General features: G+C 48.7%; 1 protein-coding gene across 3 annotated transcripts in view; it reads right to left on the bottom strand.

The window, feature by feature from the left end:
- WNT10A (Wnt family member 10A) overlaps nucleotides 1-23,938 on the bottom strand; it is a 149,910-nt gene that overhangs the window by 25,281 nt on the left and 100,691 nt on the right. For all 3 annotated transcript variants that reach the window (XM_085650059.1, XM_085650057.1, XM_085650058.1), the window contains exon 3: nucleotides 19,530-19,903. In XM_085650059.1, coding sequence (XP_085506185.1) covers nucleotides 19,530-19,903 — 374 coding nt within the window. The remainder of the gene's footprint in view (nucleotides 1-19,529; nucleotides 19,904-23,938) is intronic.

The raw sequence follows: 23,938 nt of genomic DNA, 5'->3' as shown, positions 1-23,938 counted from the left end.
GATTCATGGGGCTGATATGGCCCTGCCAACCGCCACAGACGATATCTGACGGATGCCTCTTGGACCAAGCTGGTTCCGCTGCCCTGGTCCTAGTGGACCTCTTGGTGGCTTCAGATACAGTCTTCCATCCAGTCTTAATCACTAGATGCATAGATCATTGTACTAGCTAGAAAGCTCTGAAACAGCTTTGGTCTTTTGTGTGCAACAGAACCTGGGCAGTTATTTATCCATCTTTCCAGCCACAAGAGCTCCCTCTCAAATGTGGGCTCCCAAAAAGCTCTTCATTAAGCCCTACTCTATTGAATACTAATGTTGCTTTGTAAGCCAATATGGTCAGATCTTAAGGGTTCAGTAGTACTTCTTCTGCAGATGAAACCCAGTTTGTTTGCATCTCTCAAGACATATCTGTCACTCAAGACAGCTTCCACTACTGTATGATCTCGGTTGCGGACTGAAAGCATCTAAACTACCTTAAACTGAATGGTGAGAAAACCAAGGTACTGATCTTTGGTGGCCAAGACTCTTTTTGGTATCCTCTTTGTTGGCCGATGAAACTCGGTCTTGTTCCCAACCCAGTTCATACTGCAGGAATCTAGTTGTTGTTTTCTACAACAAACTCACCTTTTCAGCACATGACACCAAGACAGCTACCAGCTGTTTCTATATTCTGCATCACTGGTGAAAGAGTTTACCCTTGCTACCGGTTTCTACCCTGAAAACCGTAGCGCAGTCTTTAGTCTCATCTCATCTGGACTATGCCACCTCCCTTCTCCTCGACCCCCGATGCTTTCTCACCAGTCATCTTCAGGGTGCAGAAAAAGCTGCAGCAAGGCTGATGTTATACATCCCGACTCGTGACCCTATAAAACACCACCTGCGCTCACTACAATGGCTGCCCCTACAAAAAGACACATAGTTTTCATCTCACAATGCATCACTCATTCAGCTCCCAAAAATCTGGACCTTTTTACAACAGGCAGAAATTCACTAGCTATGTCCTTTCCCATCTTCAGCGATCTTCGACTCTTCATGTAGTGTTAGTCCCCACAATGTACCTTAGCGGACAGGGGATACATCTTATCCATACCTTGTTGTTAAATCCTGGAACATTCTTCCTGTATCCATTAGTTTACTGCCGGCCCATGTCAAGTACTATCGAAAAATCTGGACCTGGCTTTTTTAAAACTGATCCCACAGCTTTAGTTTGAGTCACTAGTGCCAGAGGGGCCTAGGATATTGGCCCACTCTACAAGTCTAATCAATTAATCTAATAGCTTTGAGGCTGATGCCGGCACGAAGAGTGTGGAACACCATCAACCCAAACCTCACGGCACAACTACTCTATGGAGCAGCTGAAAACCTATTTCAATTGGATGGGAATCAAGCTTCAGGCGTCTAAGGAGTCACAACTGAAGGCCATCTGGCAAGGTCCAGCCCCACCGGTCAGCTCTAGTGACCCTTTCCGATGACCGCAGCCGACTTTTAATCAGCAAGACTTTCAACAGTCCAAAGTGACTGTAAGGAGCTTGCACGGTTCTAAACGATTCCCAAATACACATGTTACTAGATACATACACCCATAAGTAAATAAATATTTCTTTTACCAGGGAGGCGCTAGGTGGCGCACAGCGGAATGGCTGCCTGTGGGTGAAGCTCCCGCAGCCCAGCGTCGAAATCCTACATAATCCTGCCTGAAAGTCGTTCTTTTCTGCCTGCACGGACCCGCGTGAGCAGCCCGACCTCTCTGCTGCCGCCCGAGCTCTGAATCATCCTGTGTGACCCGGTGGTATCAGACTGAGAGGCCGCGGCAGACCGCGCCGGCTGGAGCGGACATCCCACTGGAGCCGGGACCGGGAGGCTGCCGCTACGTGAGGACGGCGCTACACGCGTGGACGGTAGGCCTCGCCTCCGGCTTCTGGGCCGCGGGTGGCCGCCCCGCGGCGTGGCTGCAGTGAGCTTCGTGTGTCCTGACTGGTGCCCTCGCCCAGTGACGGGAGGACTGCCGCAGCGGTGGCAGAGCGCTCAGCGGGCGCTGGCATTGAGGAGGCGTGCCTCCGGCTGACGACGCGGCTGCGGCGGTCGCCTTCCCTGCTTTCATCTGGACCCTGATGCGGCGCAGCGTTGCCTCGCCCGCCTTGCATCGTGAGGACCTCCCGACCCCCGCTGGGGCCTGACTGCCTGCCTACCTGGTGAAGTTGGCGGATCGGCGGATCGGCTGCGGTCCGTGGCCCGGGGGGATTGCCTGCTTGGCGTGAGGATCGCTGGACATTCTGCGCCGGTGGCTGGTCTGCGGAGCCCGCACTGGGGAGCGGCGGGACTGCGGCGGGAGCCATTGGTCCGGAGGCGCTGGACGGCGGGGCCTGCCTCTTCCCCTGACTGGCTCCTGGCTGGTGGGTCGCGGTGGCGGTGCGTGCCTGGGGGGCTCGGCTTGGGCCTCTCCGCCCCCACCTGCCTGGCTCTTGATGACTGGTGGCCCGAGGAGGGGTCGCCCCGGATGCCCTAGTGTCGGGCTGCCCGCTGCGGAGGTGAGAGGCGAGCTCGGGTGATCGCGGCCAGTCGCCGGTGCGGAGGCCGGCCCCTGGCGGGGTCGTTCGTCGCTGGTGGAGGGGGCCAAATTGTGCGATTGTGGGTGATACCGTGAGCCTCTGTACGGACTGGAGGATTGCCCCCCTCCCCTGCACGGCTGTGTTCCCCCTTTGCTTCTTTTCCCCGCGGGATACCCTGCGGCCCGGCCCGCCCGATCGCGGCCTTGCTCCAGCCGCGGGCTGCCTGGCGGTGTCGCCATGGAGAAGCCGGACAGCCGTCAGCCTCGCCTCACTTTCGAGACAAAGAAGACTACCAGATCCCAGCCGGAGGCCGCTGCGGGGGGATCGGCGTCAGTGGAGGCCCCACCGGGGGATGATGTCAAGTCCATACTGCTGGATATGCGGCAAAGACTAGCGACCATAGTGGATAAAATGGACTCTATGCAGTCCCGCATGGACTCGATCGTACACAAGGTGGACAGTCATGGCGAACGCCTCTCAGAGACGGAGAGGCGTATTTCGGACTCCGAGGATCGCACATCAGAATTGTCTGCCACTGTGGCGCGCATGGACAAAGTCCTCCACGTAATAGCAGCCAAGAATGAGGATTTGGAGGCGCGCAGTCGGAGGAACAATATTCGTTTAATTGGCATTCCAGAGTCGATCCACACGGGCAAGATGGAGGACTATGTGGAGGGTCTACTGCGAGAGGTGGTGGGCACGGACTCCCTATCTCCTCAGTTCATTGTCGAGAGGGCGCACAGATCACTGGCCCTGAGGCCACCGCTGGAGGCCCCCCCCGCCCTATCATCGCCCGCTTGCTGAACTTCCGGGACCGGGATGTAGCACTTCGGACGGCGAGGGAGAAGAAGACCTTATCCTACGGCGGCACTGCCTTCACTATATTCCTGGACTTCACCCTGGTGGTTCAGGAGGAGCGGAAGAAATTCGACCAGGTCAAGCAAAAACTGCGAGCTGCACAAATTGACTATGCGCTACTTTACCCGGCCCGTTTGCGCATCACCCATCAAGGGAAACAGATTTTCTGCACTAAACCCCAACAAGCGGAGGAGTTTTTGAAACGAGTCAAGAAGCGTGAACTGGACTGCCCCTCCTCGCCGGCATCGGGGTGATGGCGCTAGGTCGTCGTCCTGTCGACTCCGAGATCGTTGCTCGTCAGTTAGTAAGGTGTTGCAAGTGTATGCCACTGCAGGACATGGTATGGGGACTCATGGGCCTGGCTGATCTAGTTGTAAGGGGATGCTACCGGAGTCCTGCACCTATTTAGCTTGCGCCAGACTCTCAGGACTTTTCATTTTGCTGGGCGCCCTTTGTCCATGGAGAGGGCTCGGTCTCTGGCTGGGCGCGCTCTTCTGGTTCAAGGGGATACAGTGTCTCCACCTAGACTGTCCTCCCAAGGGTATTACCCACTTGTCTTTAAGTTTGAATGTTGCTCCCATATGGCACCTGCTATAGAGGGGGTTTGTTTTGGGGTGGGGGGGAAGGGAATTGTCCAGATGGCATGTTTGGGATGCTGCTGTGGGTGGGGGGAGGGGGGAGGAGTTGGAGATTTGTTGTGACTGCTAGTTTTGAATGGTATGTGGTGGCGTTGGCATTGTCTCCCTTACATTATTCGGGGGGCGGTGTTTGCATTGTGTTGCTGTATTTGAGTCTTCTTATTTACCATGAGTGATCCGCAGATACGTAGGGACTTTACTGGGCAGCTTAACTTCTTGACCTGGAATGTGAGGGGCTTGGGAGACCATAGAAAGCGTAGACATGTCCTAGCATATCTGGATAGACATCACATAGGGGTGGCCTTCCTTCAGGAGACACACCTGGACCCCTCCAGGCCTTTGCTATTTGCATCACGTTGGGCCGTGCACCGTACCTTTTCCTCCTATGCCACCTATTCGCGTGGAGTTGCCATCCTCATTAGGAATCATACCCCCTTTGTATATATGGGCGAACGGACGGATAGGTGTTGTCTGGGGACGCATGGGTATGGACACGCTCACTCTGGCGTGTTTTTATGGTCCCAACACAGATGATCCGACTTGCCTCCAGACGCTCTGGAGGGAGATTTTAAGCATCGGCTCAACTTATTTAGTGTGGGGAGGTGATTTTAATATAGCTGTTGATCCCGCGAGGGACAGGGCGAATCCTGGCCCTCACCACTACTCCCGCTCGCAGGCATATGTTCATGATCTCCTTACTGAGCGTCATCTGCTAGACACATGGCGCTCTAGGCACCCGGCGACCAGGGAGGGCACGCATTGGTCTGCCGCGCACTCCACGTGGGCGAGACTGGACTATCTACTAGTTTCCCCGGGACTTGCTCCCACGATAAGCTGGGTAAAACACCTTGCTCGTACATATTCAGATCACGCCCCGGTCCTGCTGAGCGTAGAATTGATTGACCTCGCTGGTTCTCCGATGTCGTAGAGACTGCAGCCTTCTGCCCTGCTAGATGAGGTCTTCCGGTCGGAAATTGCACAGGAGATTGAGAGCTTCTTTCAACGCAATGGTGGTACGGTGGATAGTGTTGCTGTAGTTTGGGAGGCCTTTAAGGTCACAATCAGGGGACTGTGCATTTCGAAAGGGGTGGGAGTCCTCAGGGACCTACGTAACACCCTTCGTAAACTAGAGGCTGGCCTTAAGGACTTGGAGACCGCCCCCACGTTTCACACTGATGCTGGAGCGCAGGCCCAGTTCCGCGACCTATTGTCCGACTATAAAGAAACCGCGGATAGAAAGGTCCGGTTTAGGGGGAAATACTTTCAGGCTCGCAGGTACGGGGAGGGGGAGCGGCCGGGTAAATTCCTGGCTTGGGCAATCCGACCGCCCCGTTTTAGCAACCATGTCCTTGAAATCCAGGGAAATTCGGGGGCGCTTCACAGAGATACCCGGTCTATAATGCAAGCGTTTGTTGCTCATTATACTGACCTGTACTCCTCTGCTCATATTCAATCGCCGGAGCTGGGCCAATACTTGGGGGAGATCACATTGGGATGGCTCTCTGACGCACAAAGAAAGTTCCTAATGGCACCGCTTGGGCTCGACGAAATTCGTGAGGCCATCATGCAAATGGCCTCGGGGAAGGCCCCGGGCCTAGATGGGCTTCCGATTGAGTTTTATAAATCTTACATTGATATCCTTGCCCCGATATTAAAGGTGGTATTCGAGGAGGCCCACACGCTGGGGGAGCTTCCCCCTTCTATGAGAGAGGCCCTAATTACCTCCCTTTTGAAGCCGGGCAAACCGGCGACCTCCCCGGACTCATACCGGCCCCTGTCCCTCCTTAATTGTGACGCAAAGATCCTCTCTAAAACTCTGGCTAACCGTTTGACGCTCCTCATGGAGGGACTGGTACTCCCGGATCAGTCGGGCTTTATACCCGGTAGGGCGACGTCGCACAACTTGCGCACGCTATTTGCAACCTTACAGAATGTGGCTCCCAGCCTACAGATGGTGGCAGTCTTTTTAGACGCCACGAAAGCGTTCGAATCCCTGGAGTGGGATTACCTGGTGGCTGTGCTAACTCAAATGGGCTTTCTTCTGGTTTTCCTGGGCTGGATAGCTATCCTATATGGCAGCCCGTGTGCCAGGGTCTTAATCAATGGCAGGACATCGGAGCCCTTCGGAATTGCCTGTGGGACCAGGCAGGGGTGCCCTTTATCCCCACTCTTATTTGCACTGGCGCTTGAGCCCCTTGCCTCGAGGCTGCGACAACGCCATCAAAACAGAGCGCTGTTCTGTGAGCAGCGACAGATATTGCTGTCGCTTTATGCAGATGACATTACTTTGTATGTGCGGGACCCACAAAATAACCTGAATCCGCTACTCCGGGAATTCATAACATACGGGGAGATGTCGGGCGTAGGAATCAATTGGTCAAAGTCTCAGATCCTCCATCTGACTGATGGCTGTCGGACGTTTTCGCTTGACTATCCCATAGAATGGTGTGAGTCCGACGTCAAATATCTCGGCATTAAGATTTCTCGTGATAGGGAAGAACTTATGCGATTAAATTACGGTACGACATTGATGCATGTCTCCTCCTGTGTCGACCGTTGGATTACGCTCCCTCTCTCGATGGCAGGGCGTGCCGCCTTGATTAAGATGGTAGTGCTACCCAGGCTTCTATATTTGTTTATGAACATCCCCTTTCCCCCGGGCAGGCATTTTTTCACTCGTTTGCGTTCAGAATTGATTCGGCTGGTGTGGGGTGGGAAGAGACCTAGACTGAAGTGGGCTGTGATGACCTCTCCATACTCGCGTGGTGGTTTTGATGTACCGGACTTGGAACTATACTATTATTGCGCTCAAGCGCACTATGCGTATTACTGGTTCCACCCCATCGCATTTATGCCCCAACTCGCTGCGGAGGACTGGCTGGCGGCGCCCTTGCCCCTGCATGGCCTACTGCATAGTGTACTCCCCCATAACACTACAAATTATAATGCCTTGCAGGGTACAGTGAGGGCGTGGCTGGAGATATCTAAGCGAGTGGGAAGTTCGTTCCTGTACTCGCCCCTTCTCCCCATTGCCTACCACCCGCAACTACCCCTTTTACAAGAGAGACTGTTTCAGGATTTGATTCGCAAATTGGGGATTCAGAGATGGGGAGATCTATTCTCTGCCGGGCGCTTCCGCGACCGGGAGCATTTCTTCGACGGGCGCGCGCCTACCCCTCTGGAGCTTTTCACCTACATTAGACTGAGGCATGGAATGAGGTCCATATTGCAGGCATTCCCGGCTGAGCCCGAAATCACTGGTCCGTTGCATAGAATCCTGCAAGCATCCTCACCCTCCCATTTGGTCTCGATCCTGTACCATACAGTTCGCTCTGACACTGCACTCGATATTTCACGGGCTCGTGGGGAGTGGGAGCGGGAGTTGGGGCTGGAGCTGGGTGATGACAGGTGGACGTATTGTTGCACACAGACAGAGCAGATTTCCGCGAGCAGTAGACACCGTATCATTCATTTTAAGTTCCTGAACCGCCTGTACTGCACATCGGTCACCAAGTACAAATTTCAGCTGCAGAATTCAGATAACTGCGAGAGATGTCATGCCCCTAAGGCAGACTTCCTGCACTTATCCTGGGAATGCCCCACTATTCAGACCTATTGGACCAAAGTGTACTCCGCCGTTTCGCGAATGATAGACCTGTCCCTCGTACCTGAGCCGGTACAGGCGTTATTGGGACATACCAAACATATTCCGCGAGCGAGTCGCAAATTTGTCACGACGGCGCTACTGTTGGCAAAACAGCGTATAGCTTGCCGGTGGGGACGGGGGCGGGCCCCGAAATTTAAAGAGTGGCTCAAAGACCTTGTCTATTGCCAAGAGCAGATACTGACATACTCCGACCTGCTCCCTGTCCGATCCCGTCCTGCCAATATTTGGGGACCATTACAAAGTTATCTACTGCAATGTCCAGGGGCCCTGATGGAGGACGCTCCCCCTCTAGCCACTGACGACCCGACTCCCAGTGCTCTTGACGCAAATCCTGCACAAGGCGGCAGATGAACTGCTGCAGAATTATGGGGGTGGATGTTGTGTTTCCTCTCCCCCTTGCTTTCCCTTCTCTCTGGGCAGCCCTCGGGTCCCTTTTCAACGATATTCTATACCATGTGGATTGGTTTGTGTGCCCGTTACACGCGATATATATGGAAGCGGTCACGCCTTGAGTGATGTGCAATGCATGGGGGGACTCTATCTGAGGGTCCCCACGTTTATACTGAATGAATATATTGTATATTGTCCTTCTGTCAGCTGTTCCTGCCCTGTGTACCAGCGTTAAGACTCATGCTATTCTGTGGTTGGTTGCTCACATGGCCCCTGTGATTACAATGGATGCGATGCCTTGAGGACTTATGACCTGCAATGCCAATTGATCTCGATTATGGTTACTGTATGACTGTAATGACATGACACAAAATCTCAATAAACAAAGTTTAAAAAATATATATATATATATATTTCTTTTACCAAATATGCTTCGGTGAGTGAATGGAAAACCAGGACTGCCTGGAAGTGACCATCACAACGAGAAGCCAAGCTTTTTGATAGCTGCTGCTTGGTGTGTGTCATTGAAGTTTTGGCGGCTTTGTGGAAAACAATCTACAACTCTTCATCAAGTTTTCCAAATTCCCCAAGAACATTGCAGTTTAGGGCTGTCGAGATGTCTGTGTCCTTATGGATGCCATGGTTCCTAACTATTACTTACAGATTGATTTATTTTCCCCCAAATAAGCATAAGATCTTTCAGTCGAAAGTGAAGGGATGTTCATGAACCTAAGTGGCTTCTACCTAGGCAGTGTTTCATGGTGTTGGCTTTCCTACAGAAACACTCTAAATTCAATAAGGCTGCTGGTAGCTTGGCCATACCAGCACATATACATCTGGGGGTCAGCGACACCTGGATCTGGGGATCGCCAGCATAAGGCTGGCAGGTGAGGTCACAGCCTGCATTAATGCAAGTGAGACATATCCCCTAGCGTTGGATGCAGCAGAAGATAGGGCCACCCCTTTATAACCCCCTAGCACGGATAGATTCCAAGGGAAAGCATTGTGGCTGGTGTGATCCCTGACTCTTAGAGGTCACGGGGTGCGGCTCTAGCGGAGGCTGGCAGATGCGGCAGCAGGATCATGTGAGGGAGCCACCATTTTACATGCAGGAGAAAGGTCTAAGACATCCCCCGCACCACTCTACTGTGATCTACTGTAAAAACAATACAATTACAACGAATTGCCACTAGGGCCACCTGGACCTATGACCTTCTCTAAATTGTCACTGAAGAGAAGCCAGATAGGTATGGAAATCCATAAAGGCAATGAACTGTCTGACAACCATTTTCTCCATAAACCTGGAGATGAAGTCGAGGCTGCTGGTGGGTCTTTTCAACGGAGAAAAGCTTTTCTCTTAAGTAATTAGAAATAAAGACTTCCTTGGATCAATACCAATGTACCAATGGCCCTAGGAAATTCAGGGTAATAATATATATGAATGTTCTTTGGGGAAACGCATCAACGGAGACACTGTGGCTAGGAATCCCCTTTGAATACAACCACGGCTTCTTGACTGATTGTGACATCTCTCCCTCCATCAGGAACCAACATGGCACTCCTTGGACCCTGGACACACCAGCAGGCCAGGGCCCAAGGGCTTGAGCCGCAAATCATACAGTAGTGAGAGCCCTGAGGAAGCACGCCTGTGGTGCGATGGGGCAGCTCTCCTAGCACATGCAACTGCAGCACGCCTGGCATCAGCTGGTGCTCTGGGCAAGGCTATATGGAGGAGAACCTTGGGGTACTGGGTAGCACCCTCAAGCTGCCGCAGTAGCACCCCATTCTGTGCCCAGGCACGAGCAGCGCTCACCTTCTGTCTATTGGTATCAGTAAGTCGTACAGTATGATGACCACGGTGCTTGATGGCAACGGTTCTGCTGTTAGTCTTCAAGCTCCGATGTCTTGTTTGTGCATCTACCGGCACTAGACGTGAATCACGTGCCACACTTTAAACCTGGTGTTATCTCTTCACAGTGTCTGATGCCATGTTTTTAACGGAGTCAATATATGTTTTTCTTCTGTGGCACAGACACTTGTCTGCAGTGACTCCCTGGTACACAATTTTCTAAATATACCATGAATATATTTGCTGTTGCAGAGTGACAGCACCCTTATGTGCTGTGTGGGAGTATTCAAATTATATTCAAGCCAGCAGCATTTTGCAAATGTTGCACAGTTTGTCACACTACAAAGCATTTGTCTACAAGGGAAACCAGCAACGAAGATGCTTATGAAAGAGTGTTTTTATATATGTATATAAGATTTATTGCCCTCAGAAAGAAGGAAAGCTAAATCAACCATGCTGTGATTCGAGCTGGCGATCAGTGCCAGCTCTTATACCACTCAACCAACTTGCCACAAGGTACAAAAACCCAACCCATAATCACTCTTATGCCTCTGTAGAGTTTTTCAGGATGTATATGTTTATTTGTAGACGTATCACAATTCACTAGAGTAAAAATAAAAAAGTAGGTTTTGTAATTCAACAAAATGTCTTCACTTGTTTTACTGTGCAATGTGCAGCAGTACAAAAAGCAGTGTAAAAAAACTCTATATACATGGAGCCGATACACACAAGCATTTTTGAACATGGGAAGTAATATTACACAACAACCCTTTTACATACTGTCACGTGCATTGGTGCCTCAGCCCTAAAAAACGCCTTGTGTTCTATTCGTAAAAGTGCAAAGAGGGCACACTCATTTCATTTGTACTAATTTTTTGTGAATATTCCCAGGAAATTCCCATTTTATTTCGATTTTAGATGTTTTGGGACCAATCCACAAAGACATGTAGAAGTATGTAAAAGGGCGTTACAGGAGTACTACTTTACATTCTCCAAAAAGCCCTAGTGAATAGGCCTCTATGTGTATTTAAGTTACATTATGTTGTCAGTGAAGCCTTTTGGGTGTTTCCCTGTACAGTCTTAATCGAGCAGAGAAGGCTATTATACTGCAACTTACATGTGGGTGTAACATGCAGTATGGAGAGAGCTTAGAGGCTTAAAGGGTCTCCAGATTTTGAAAGCACTACGGAATGGTAGAAATGTGCAAAATTAATATCCTTAGCATAAGACAACATGAAAATATCACGTGATCAAGAGTGGAAATCAGGGCTTAATTTGAGCCGGTGGTTTCCGTTGTTCGGCACTGATACTTAATTGTCAGCACCGGCTCTAGTGACAGTCCCCCACCTGGTGGGGTCTGTTTGATGTTGAGGTGAGCACTACAAACATCTTTATTAGGTCAATTGGCACTGAAAAGGAATAATAGCAGCCTCTCACATCCAGCCGTCATAGCTTTGTGTGACCTGAAATAGTCTGAATAGTCACGCAATGGGAGGCACAGCGTAGGTGTCTGGTGGGTTGGTGAAAGTGTATGTAGCTGTTCAGGTATTCTGGTCCCATGTTGTTTAGGGCTTAGTATCTGTGTATGATAAGTATGAATTGGCTGTGAAGGAAAAACCTATTGGTTTGTCATGCAACATTGACCTTTTAAAAGGGTTGTGTGAAAAGGAGAACACACAGGTGTATCCTGCAATATTTTATAATGTATATATGTGTGTCATGTGGTACTAAGATCACTACATGCCAACACAAGAAAACCCACATGCATCAGGTGAGAGCATGTAGATTTGTTGTGTGCTACTGAGACCATATGAGAGTCATGTGATGAAGAAGAATGCCCAGTGATACAAAGAGCACATTCATATATCATGCGATAGTTACTTTACGTATGCGTGACTATGTGATACAAAGAACTTATACATGTTTTATCCAATATCGAGAGCACACATATGTGATGTGCTATAGATACTGCATAGCTGTAGTGGGTAATGTTGAGAAAATATATGAATGTCATGTGATAATAAACACATATAGGTGAGTCGTAATATTGAGAAAACATGCATGCCTTGTGATATCACAAGAATGTACGTGAATCATGTGACTTTATGACCTCATACCGTGGCGTTATATAGAGAGCTCAGGTGCATGTTGTGTAGCACTGGGACCATATAGTTATACTGTTTGACATAGAGAGCTTTAAACGGCATCATGTGGCATCAAAAGAACATATAGTTATGTCAAGGGATGAGGAGGGCACACAGAAATGACTTGAATATATGTACTTGCGCCAGAGGGGTGTCATTAACTAGGAGAATTAGCACCTATCAAGTTAGCGTCAGTGTTAGCTCTTGCTTATTTTCGCGGTGCAATAGGTGTGGGAAAAACACCCTAGACCCTCAAATCGTTGGACCTTGAGGCCAGTCTTGTCACAATTCTTATCCTGTGCACACGCTCTATTTACAAGTGAAAGTCCACAGATCAATAAGTGCAACAAAAAAGAGTATAGTTCTGTTGTCTTTTCTTTTTCTTTTAATCCAACAACGCCCAGCCAACACGTGTTCCGTCGATAGGGGGATACCACTCGACTTCTTCAGGGCTGTGAGGCTCTTTAGGTCCTAAATTTTTTATCCTTCGATAGAGTGATACCCCTCGACTTCTTCAGGGCTGTGTGGCTCTTTAGGTCCTAAATTCTTTATCCTCTCAGCCAGTTATACTTCCGACCCGGCTGGTCAATCTATCAAAATCAAACTGTGTCGCATAATTCCGCCAAAAGACTTCCGGTTCAGAACGCGAACTCGGCATCAGGACACGTTTCTCAGCGTACTCGCTCAAGGGATCGACCACATGATGATTGTATAGAAACTGGTGCATCCGGACAAGCCACCTCACTCGGGACATTTCACCGGTCCTTACTACAAGGTTGGACTTAACTATTTTTGGCGGAATTATGGGACACAGTTTGGTTTTGATAGATTGACCAGCCGGGTCAGAAATTTAACCATGCCCTGGTGCTTGAGAGAGGGCGGGTAAGCGTGCTCATGAGTGTAGTGCATGCTCACAAATGTAGTGCATACTCATGAGTGTTGAGCGTGCACACAAGTGTAGAGCGTGCTCACAAGTGTAGTGCATTCTCACAAGTGTAGAGCATGCTCACAAGTGTAGTGCATACTCACGAGTGTAGAGCATACTCACGAGTGTAGTGCATGCTCACGAGTGTAGAGCATGCTCATGAGTGTAAAGTGTGCTCACAAGTGTAGTAAGTGCTCACAAGTGTGGTGCATGCTCATGAGTGTAGAGCGTGCTCACGAGAGCAGTGCGTGCTCATGAGTGTAGTGCGTCCTCACAAGTGTAGAGCGTGCTCATGAGTGTAAAGCATGCTCACGAGTGTAGTGTGCGCTCACTAGTGTAGTGTGTGCTTACGAGTGTAGTGCGTGCTTACAGGTGTAGTGTGTGCTCACAAGTGTAGTGCATGCTCAAAAGTGTAGTGCATACTCACGAGTGTGGTGCATGCTTACGAGTGTAGAGCGTGCTCACAAGTGCAAAGCATGCTGATGGGTGTAGGGCATGCTCAGAAGATAAGGGCGTGCCCACGATTGGAGAGCGTGCTCGCGAGTGTACAGCATACTCACGAGTGTAGTGCGTACTCACAAGTATAGAGCATGCTCACAAGTGTAGAGAATGCTCACAAGTGTAGAATGTGCTCACAAGTGTAGTGTGTGCTCACGAGTGTGGAGTGTGCTCACAAGTGTAGTGCATACTCACAAATGAAGTGCATGCTCACGAATGTAGTGCTTGCTCCTGAGTGTAGTGCATGCTCACAAGTGTAGAGCATGCTCATGAGTGTAGAGCATGTTCATAAGTGTAGTGCATGCTCACGAGTGTACAGCATGCTAACGAGTGTAGAGCATACTCACAAATGTATAGCATGCTAATGAGTGTAGTGCATGCTCACGAGTGTAGAACATGCTCACTAATGTAGAGCATGCTAACGAGTGTAGAGCATGCTCACACATGTATAGCACGCTAACGAGTGTAGTGCATGCTCACGAGTGTAAAGCATGCTAACGAGTGTAGAGCATGCTCACAAATGTAGAGCATGCTAACGAGTGTAGTGCATGCTCACGAGTGTAGAGCATGCTAACGAGTGTAGAGCATGCTCACAAATGTATAGCATGCTAACGAGTGTAGTGCATGCTCACGAGTGTAGAACGTGCTCATGAATGTAGAGCATGCTCACGAGTGTAGAGCATGCTCATGAGTGTAGTGTATGCTCACAAGTGTAGTGCATGCTCACGACTGTAGAGCATGCTCATAAGTGTAGAGCCTGCTAACGAGTGTAGAGCATACTAACAATTGTAGAGCATGCTCATGAGTGTAGAGCCTGCTAACGAGTGTAGAGCATGCTCACAAGAGTAGAGCATGCTCATGAGTGTAGAGCATGCTCACGAGTGTACAGAATGCTCAAAAGTGTAGTGCATGCTCACGAGTGTAGAGCATGCTCATGAGTGTACAGAATGCTCACAAGTGTAGTGCATGCTCACGAGTGTAGAGCATGCTCACGAGTGTAGAGCATGCTCATGAGTGCAGAGCATGCTAATGAGTGTAGAGCATGCTCATGAGTGTAGAGCATACTAACGAGTGTAGAGCATGCTCATGAGTGTAGAGCATGCTCACGAGTGTACAGAATGCTCACAAGTGTAGTGCATGCTCACGAGTGTAGAGCATGCTCACGAGTGTAGAGCATGCTCATGAGTGTAGAGCATGCTAATGAGTGCAGAGCATGCTCACGAGTGTAGAGCATTCTCATGAGTGTAGAGCATGCTCACGGGTGTACAGAATGCTCACAAGTGTAGTGCATGCTCACGAGTGTAGAGCATGCTCATGAGTGTAGAGCATGCTCACGAGTGTACAGAATGCTCACAAGTGTAGTGCATGCTCACGAGTGTAGAGCATGCTCACGAGTGTAGAGCATGCTCATGAGTGTAGAGCATGCTAATGAGTGTAGAGCATGCTCATGAGTGTAGAGTATACTAACGAGTGTAGAGCATGCTCACGAGTGTACAGAATGCTCACAAGTGTAGTGCATGCTCACGAGTGTAGAGCATGCTGACGAGTGTACAGAATGCTCACAAGTGTAGTGCATACTAACGAGTGTAGAGCATGCTCATGAGTGTAGAGCATGCTCACGAGTGTACAGAATGCTCACAAGTGTAGTGCATGCTCACGAGTGTAGAGCATGCTCATGAGTGTAGAGCATGCTCACGAGTGTACAGAATGCTCACGAGTGTAGTGCATGCTCACGAGTGTAGAGCATGCTCACGAGTGTACAGAATGCTCAAGAGTGTAGCGCATGCTCACGAGTGTAGAGCATGTTCATGAGTGTAGAGCATGCTAATGAGTGTAGAGCATGCTCACGAGTGTAGAGCCTGCTCACAAGTGTAAAGCACGCTGACGAGTGTAGAACGTGCTCACGGGTTTAGAAAATGATTACATTTCCTCAAACCAGGGCCAGGAGTCCTCTTCCTGAAGAGTCAGGGCACAGCAGGTGCTAGTGAGGGGTGACTCAGCACGCACTGAATCACCAGCCTGTCCCTGGGACTCACCGCAGCTTGCGGAGGGAGAGTCTTTGTGTAACAGAAGTTTACACCACACTGCGTACACGGATTCAGGAAAGGTGCTCTGGGAATAATCACCATGGGCAACTGGGCATCGCATCCTTGCAGAAACAAACTGGAGCTTATCCATTCCTGAGGTATTTTTTTTCTTTTCGTTTGCTTTCTAGTACTTCTAGTTTTTTTTACCATTAGTCTACAGGACTATAAGTCCCGGAATGCAAACAAAACCAGAGTGTATGTGGGCTAGTGATTCTCAAAATCTGATCTTCCTAATATAGGTGCGTCATGTATTACACGTGAGTGGTGGTACGCGGGGCCCAGAAACGATGCCGTAACGTATGGACAACGCATAGGTGTATGGAAGGTCGAGTCCCTCCCTCCCTCCCACCCTGTGTCTGACGCCGGTGCTGCGTCACACATGGAAGAGCTCACCCTTAGTTTCTGTCTCTCTTGAAGTTGTAAAACGTGCGTCTGAGAGAAACATCTGTTTCCAAACACCCAACAAGCCCTAATTAGATCTTTTAACAGGACCCGGCACTCGTGAGAACGGGAGGTGTGCACAGGAGGGCGAGGAAGGGCATGCCGAGGCCCCCTGCAGCCCACACATTCCAGCCCCGAGAGAGGGGTGGGGGAGGTGGCCGAAATGTCAGACAATACCTGCAAAAGTCTGGGAGAGGGTGGGGTGCTGAGACCGAAGACCGCACCTTCTAGGGGTTCTGTGTCATCTGCAGTGCTTTAATGGAAACACAGAAGTGCGGGTACTATGGAAAGCGCGAAAATCAGAGAGCTCGCCATTAGGGCCCGGCCACCTGGGATTCCGGCCACGCCCACCTTGCATGCCGGGGTAGCCCGATTGGCGACCGGCAAGTAGGAAGTCCTTCCGGGTCACCTTGTGATGTAGTTCCGGCTGGGACCGGCGCTGGGAGGGGGAGGAGCTGGAGCCTATTAATGCTGGAACAGGCTCCAGACTTCGTTCTCTCTCTAGAATCTCCCACCCACCAGTCCCTGAGATTAGGTATTTGGGTAGGTGTAGGCGGTAAAGAGGCCGCAGAAGATTGACTCACATGGTTAACGGGAGTCCTCCTACATACTCCCTAGGCGCCAGCACTGAGGGGGAGAGATGGTAAGCTCTCCGCAGAGAGAAAGGGGAAACCGGTTGGGGGGCAAGGCCGCCAGGTCACAAGCTAGGGCATGGGGCAGCAGCTCCTGGGTATTCCCTATGAGCCTCCTTGTAAGCCTGGCGGTAGAGGGGTGGGCCCTAAAATGGTAGACAAGGACCAGAGGACTGGGGCTCACCTCTGAAGGACGCAGGTGGGTTGCGCCTTGCGTGGTTCTCAGTTGGGATATGCGCGCTGGAGGGCCCCTTGTTGCTGGAGCGATAGAATGTCTTATAGATAAGGAAGTCAGTCGGTTAGGTAGATTGTTTATGATTGCCAATATTAAAAGTGTGAATATGGATTTGTGCAATGTGTAAATAAGTAATTTCAATTTGTCATGTTTATGGGTGATGGTGATATAATAAGCATGGCCGTTTGTACCCACATTTATGGAATCAAGTATTGATTGTGGGGTTTTTTGGGGGCGGGGCTGGGAGCACCCTAGGAGGTCCGGGCTCTATTTGTCTGCTTCTAAGAAATGCTGTTCCCCTCCTATTAAACATATAGCAGCAGTGCTGAAAAGTGCAGGTGCTCTCCATTCCAAATTACAGAAGTGCAGGTGCTCAGTACCGGACAGCACCTGCCCATTTAAAGCACTGCAGCTGTGACAACGTGTCCTGCCTTTTTGCTCACAAAGTGTTGCACTTCGAGACTTGCAGTTTGGCATCCCCCTCATGGCAGTAGGCTGGAGACACTGAGCGCAGTATGTTGTTAAGACACAGATTAATTGAAGCTGTGGGACATGTCGGGCTGGGCCAGAGTCAGTACAAATGGGAAAGTGAAATGTGTTTCGAGGTGAAATAAAGGCCTGTCATTTTGAGACGGTATGTTCTAAAGTCTGCCTCTTCTCTCACTAGAAGATGCAGTGCTGTGTGGCAGCTGTGCACTCTTCTGGGCAGCTCTCAAGTTTCCATGTGTGAGGGGCTCACTCAGTACAGGTATTTTTTCTTTGCATTCTGGAATTTGCCTTCCTTTTAATGCATTAAAAACTTAGGAGTATAAATCCAAGAATGCAAAATACAGATCTGGAGTGGGTGAGCTACTTGTGCATGAGCCTAAGAAATTTGAGAGAACTTTGTTCCTGAAACACACAAAGGTGATGGGATGATGCTCACACTAAGTCTAACCACTGTCAATCACTTCTTTCACGCCATGGAGCCAGCGAAATGTAAATCAGCATTGACCCTGCTCCTCATGGAAACAGACCTCCCTGAACTGCCAGACCAGGTCCTCCCTGAACCTGAACACAAGCAACCCAGGCTCATCCGCCTGGGTATCCCTGGCAGACGAACCCTTATCAGGACGATCCGATCCGGATCAGGAAGGACCTGACCTGGCAGTTTGGACTGGACTGTTCCCGTGAGGAGCAGGGTCAAGACTGATTTACATATGGCTGGGTCCAAACTGAGGTGGCGCGGTGAGCAGAAGAATGATGGGTTGGAATGCCACCTGTGTGACTGACAGTGGTTAGACAAATTGCAGGCATTCTTCGCATCCCCTTTTGTGTGTTTGATGTGCCACCCTAGGTAGCAACTGTATGCCCAGATATGGTTCTGTGCTCACTGTCCCATTGGAGCCTTTTACACCTGGACGATGAGCCCTAAGGAGGACAAAACCGGTCCTGGGCTGCTTGTGTTCCAGTTCCAGGAGGACCTGGCCTGGCACCTCGGGCTGGACTGTTCCCATGAGGAGCAGGGTCAAGGCGGATGTACATATGGCTGGGTCCAAACTGAGGTGGTATAGTGAGCAAAGGAACAATGGAAAGGAATGCTACTCAAGCTATTGCCAGTGGTTAGACAAATTTCAACCATTTCTCTCACCACCTTTGTGTGTTTGAAAATGGGGTTCCAGCCTGAGACCAGGCATGGAGCACCAGCCTCCGTGAGGCAAATCAAACCTTTCTTACCCTGCACAGGTGAAACCCCTGCTGCAGTTGGGTCAGACTAGACAGGGGGGCCGAACTGCCAAGACACCCTTGTTATTTGTTACACCTTCAGCAGAGCGTGACCTCTTAGCCAGAATTGCAATGCATGCTGGGAATGATGTCAGAAGTAAAGCCGCAGCTGTAGTGTTCAAAAACCTTCTCTAAATCACAACATTGGGCTCTAGTGCATCAGAATGCATATCTAACCCAGAGGACACCAGTGTACACTGGTGGTGGAGAATTGTGCAAGAGGATAGAAGTAAGAGACATTAAAACAAAGTTAGATGCAATCCAAGAAGGTCTCATCCTTTCAAACTGGGGTCTTCTCTGCGAGGGGTGGGGAAACTATTAATATTGAATAAAAATAGAGAAAAATAGCATTTTTCATCTCATAAAATTAAGCATCAAAAATGTGGTCGATCTGGGCCCTTCAGATTAAATAAACTATCGGAATAAAAATAGTGAAAAGCTATACATTGAAAACAATGGTTTCGATATGTGCTAAATAAAACCAGTAGCAAAAACATTCAGATGGTTTCATAAGAAGCTATGCAAACAATTACTGATTCTTGAGGATGGATTGTTTCCATGTGCAGGAAGCAGAGAAGAAAATACTGAAAATGACTCTCAGGGCCCAGTTCAGAGTGTAGACGATTAGTCCAATCTCTGCATCAACAGGACTTTACCCAGGATTGGAATCATGAGTTTTGCTGTGACATCCAAAGCTCCACAATTGGACCAAGATAAATTTGCCAAGTTTGACCTGTTGCATTCATTGGAGGGAAATACTCGAACAACAAAATCATGCGGAATTCACTGCATTAAATGAGGATTTCCAAAATGTGAACCCGGAAGTTGCCACACAGCAGACATCGCCACACTCACCTGCCTGCCGACTCGGTTGTTGTGTAGCCTCATTCTGGCATGGATGTCTCGATACATTTCCCTGGCGTCCAGGAAGTCTTTAGAAAACCTCTCGCCATATTCCACGTCTGGGCTGCATCCGCCCCACTCCCATGTCTCTTGTGGCCCCGGGACGTCGGCTGGCATGGCCTCCAGCACACCATGTACCATGCCCTTGCCCCGGTTCATGGCTTCTAGCTGAAGCCGATGAAGCTTGAGCCGGAACCCTTCTTCGTCACCTCTTCTCTTTTCATCACACCCACAGGCCTTCAGCTTGCCCATGGAGCAGGCGTTGGACACAGCATGGACCACCCCTGCAGCTGCGATGGCGTAAGCATAGGCACTCTCCCGATAGCCTGAAATGAGAAAGAGGGACATTTTGACAAAAAACTCAGGAGACAGTATTTTCCCACAGACTTTTATTGAAACAGAGGCAATTTCAGGCAACAAACTGCTAAAGTTAAGATATTTCGCCTCACACAATGGGAGTTTCCAGCTCGAATCATGTCAGTTGGCATGTATGGTTCAGTGTCTGTGGAGCTAATGCTTATCCTTTGCTATCATTATTAATGGCACGCATGGATTGCTTGAAAGGGTTTGTTGAAAGTAAATATCCAGTTTTAATATACAGCCATTAGACTCAACATTATCAATCCTGTTACACAAGGGATGCACAGTAATCCGCAATATGCCTGATGCCCTCCCCCCCTCTCTAGCTCTTGCTGAGTCCCTTGGCAATCAGCCAAGATCATGAGAGTTTGTCACTGTGCAAACAGCGCGGCCATCTTTATCTAGTGAATGTGCCTGTTCCTTCCATTGTACGTGCTAATCTTGTGTTTCAATCAAATAAATAAAATACTGCATCCATCTCCCATTACCTATGTTAAGAGTTCCATGCTGCAGCAATTAATAAGCACTTGTGTTCCATTCCTGTTCCTTTCACTCAGATGTACAGTTTAACCGTCTTTACTATAGTTTCCAAACTATGTCTGTGATACCTCAGCAGAACACGTGTAAGTGAACGTGTTCAACGCGTAATAAGTGAAAAGCTGTTTGTGCTGCACTAGGTGTACAAAGAGCACTTTGATATTACAGAACTATGGGGCATATCAACAAGCAGGCGATAAAAAATTATCGCCGCTTTTGTGGCCGTTTGCGGCCGAAAAGCGGCGATAATTTTATCGCCTAATCAGCAAGGCCACGCTAACGCGTGAAACCTTGCTTTAGTGTCAGGATTCCTAACGCCCAGCTTTGCATCTCTAATGAGATGCAAAGTGGGCGTTCCTGACCTGGTATGACAGGAGAAATGTCGCTAAGCGACATTTCTCCTATCAGCAAGCCTAACGCTATGAAGCATTGCGTCAGGAAAAGTAGCGATAACCCCTGTTATCGCTACTTTCCTTACGCCTGCTTCAGGACTGACTTAGCCATGATATCCTATGGAAGGTGGATATCATGGCTAAGTTTGTGAGTCCCTATCAACTAGCTAACGTGAGATTATCGCTGGGTTTCCAGAGATAATCTCACGTTAGCCAGTTAGCGCTAGGATTTTTATCGCTGATGAGATAAGCGTTGCTAATAGAACGCTATCTCAGCGATAAAAATCGGCGCTAGCTGGCGATAATTATCCAAGCCCTAAGTGCGCTCAGCGATAATTATCGCCGGTTGTTGTTGATATGCCCTCAAGTTGCTAAATATTCAACGTTGAATGCACCGATAGAAAGCCTTCGAGGCACATTTTTAAAGGGTTGTACCTAATGTGCATGCGGCATTCCCAATGCAAATAAGGGCATCTCTGGTTCCTCTTGTCCATGTACCATTATGGCTCTGGAAGTGGACATTTTCTATGCATGTACTTTCTTTTAATGAGGTTAACATTGTGCGGTTTCCTCAACTGGTAGGTTTTGTGACTTCTGAGGCTTGACTCAAACTATCAGATATGCCAAAGAGTACAAGAGTGTTGCACCATTTCAGATATCTGTAAAATGTAAGTTAAAGTACAAAATGTACATGGAATGGCTCCTTCGGTATCTTCCAGGATAAGCTTTCTTAGGGCCAAGTGCAGCAGACCATGGCACAGAACAGAGAAGTAATTCAAGCTAATTGGAACTGTGCGGCGTATATGGCTGCATGAACGTCTGTGCACACTTCAAAGAGTGACAGCTGTGAGGCGATCTCAAACTAAGATCGATACAGGTATCTTGGCAGCGATTCAATCAACATTAAAGGAAGAGAAGTCTCCAGAAGAATTTCACTCTAGATACTCTAAAAACAGAAAAAAACTGAGTGTTCATATTACAATATTAGGTTTGATTTGAAAAGAGTCCTAGAGTAAAAATAAAAGCTTACATTCTTGATCTGAAAAGAGAGAGTGTGCCTGGTGGTAACACTAGAGTATTTAGAGGGTAGAAGAAGGGAAGCAGCAAAAACCACAATCAGTACTCGTGGGAGAAATGACTTGCAACACCCTGAAGGGGCTTTAATTGAGGAATCCAGTGGACGGCACCTAAAGAAATTGAATGCAGGTGCTCCACTGGTGCCACAGGCTTCACCGCAATAGAGTGAGTGTGCCGCTGACACTGACATTCACTCAGTGAAAGAAAGCGACACCAAGCATGTCATACCTTGGGGCCCCACACACCCTGGTTCTGCTATTGCAGTAAACCACTCGCAGCCCAATTCAGAAAGCATCTCAGGTGAACTTAGTAGGACACAATGGTAAAACAGCACTCCTAAATTCCAAATCCTCTTTCACACAATCAGGATTTGTAGATTTGTATGCAAAGTAAGTGCATATACCGAGGCAGAAAATGTCATCCGATGGTGGGCTTTTAAATGTACAAATTAGAGTTTGTAGGTGTACCTGCCAAAGTTGCTGCTCATCCTCAGACTTGTGTGCTCCCAGGCATTAATATACCTCTTTTAGGTAGTCTGGCACCTGGAAATGCACGCACATCTGCTTCTGTCAATGTGCAATATGAAAGGTTGTGAATGCGAAGGGAACGTCGTTTATCTACTCAGGATCTAGAAAATGGTTTTCTCCAGAGGGAAAAGCTTTTTTCCTTTGGAGAAGCTTGAAAAAATGTCATTATCAAATTGTATTTCCATGATATATGTGTATGCGACACATCACCCTGGTGAAATACCTGCACACGAAAATGATACACATAAGAGAACTGAAGGACATCAACAACTACTGAAGACTTTTGAAAGTACTCCTATGACCCTTTGTGGATGCATTGAAGCTGTAATCTTGCTCCAAATACAGCAGGAGTGGCACAGGAGTACATTGTGTACTTTGAAAACCTGGGCTTTGTGGATTGGGTCTCCTGTGCGAACCAAAGCTCCTTTGAGATCTTTTGTCTGCCATTGCTGGAGTCAGTTTATGAAAACACGTCTCAGAGAATCCTTTTTGATTGACCGATTCCATGAAATTATCCACAGTTCATTTGGCATCTGTTATACGTTACTGATGTGGTCAATTTTGTTACAAATAGGCAGAACTAACCATAGTCAGGTAACGATTTCTCTCTTTGGTTAGCTTGAGGACTGGTAGACTGCGTTTGCATGGATGCTGTGAAGAGGCTGTCGGGAGGAATATGGAAGGCGATTTGTTGGTTAGATCTCTTTTCCAAGGCATTGTCCTAGCTAGTTGACATGCTACTTCCGTCCACTCGGAAAAGGACAAGCATTGGTGGGCGTGTTGATGCCACCTCGCCTATTCTTATCCATCTTCTCTGCCTCAGAGATGCCATACTGCCAACCGATTCCAGCATTCTTGTTATGTTTGACAATCAGTGCTCGCTTGGTTACCAATCCTTTCACACAATCAAAGTAAGGTAGCCAACGTTCCCAGCCAATCACAACATGACTCTGACCGCCTACTGATGACAGCATGGTTTCCATAGCCCTAAATCAATGACGGCATGGTTAATATGCCTCTGACAAGTCACAGCATGTTTGCAATTTTGCAAATTCAATCACATCTGAGTAATTATGCCTCTCTAGCAATCACAGTTGCCTCCCGGCCTATCCTATCATGAAGGCACACCTCCAAAAAAACATCAACAGGAGGGTTAATTAGATTATGTAATGTGCTACAATGCCACAAAAATCATGTTTTTGCCACCCTAGAATATTATTGTATTTAATGTGATCCGGTCTGTGGGTTGATGAAAGTGCTGTATACAAGGCATGCTTGCTGTTTGATAACTTCATGTGTCATGCATGCCAACCAATCACTATATTCAAAGAACAAATGTGCATGCCCCAACCAATTAGACACACTTTCTCACCTTTTTGTGGTCCGAATGAAGCAATTAATAGGTTAATGGTGGGGGGGGGGCAGTGCTCACTGCGGACCAGAGATCCAGTGGCTCCCTTCTTCTGGG

Source organism: Triturus cristatus, chromosome 3_2 (genome assembly GCF_964204655.1).
Source record: "Triturus cristatus chromosome 3_2, aTriCri1.1, whole genome shotgun sequence".
Taxonomy (NCBI): domain Eukaryota; kingdom Metazoa; phylum Chordata; class Amphibia; order Caudata; family Salamandridae; genus Triturus; species Triturus cristatus.
Note: the sequence above shows the minus strand (reverse complement) of the source record. Positions and strands in the feature narration are given on the sequence as shown.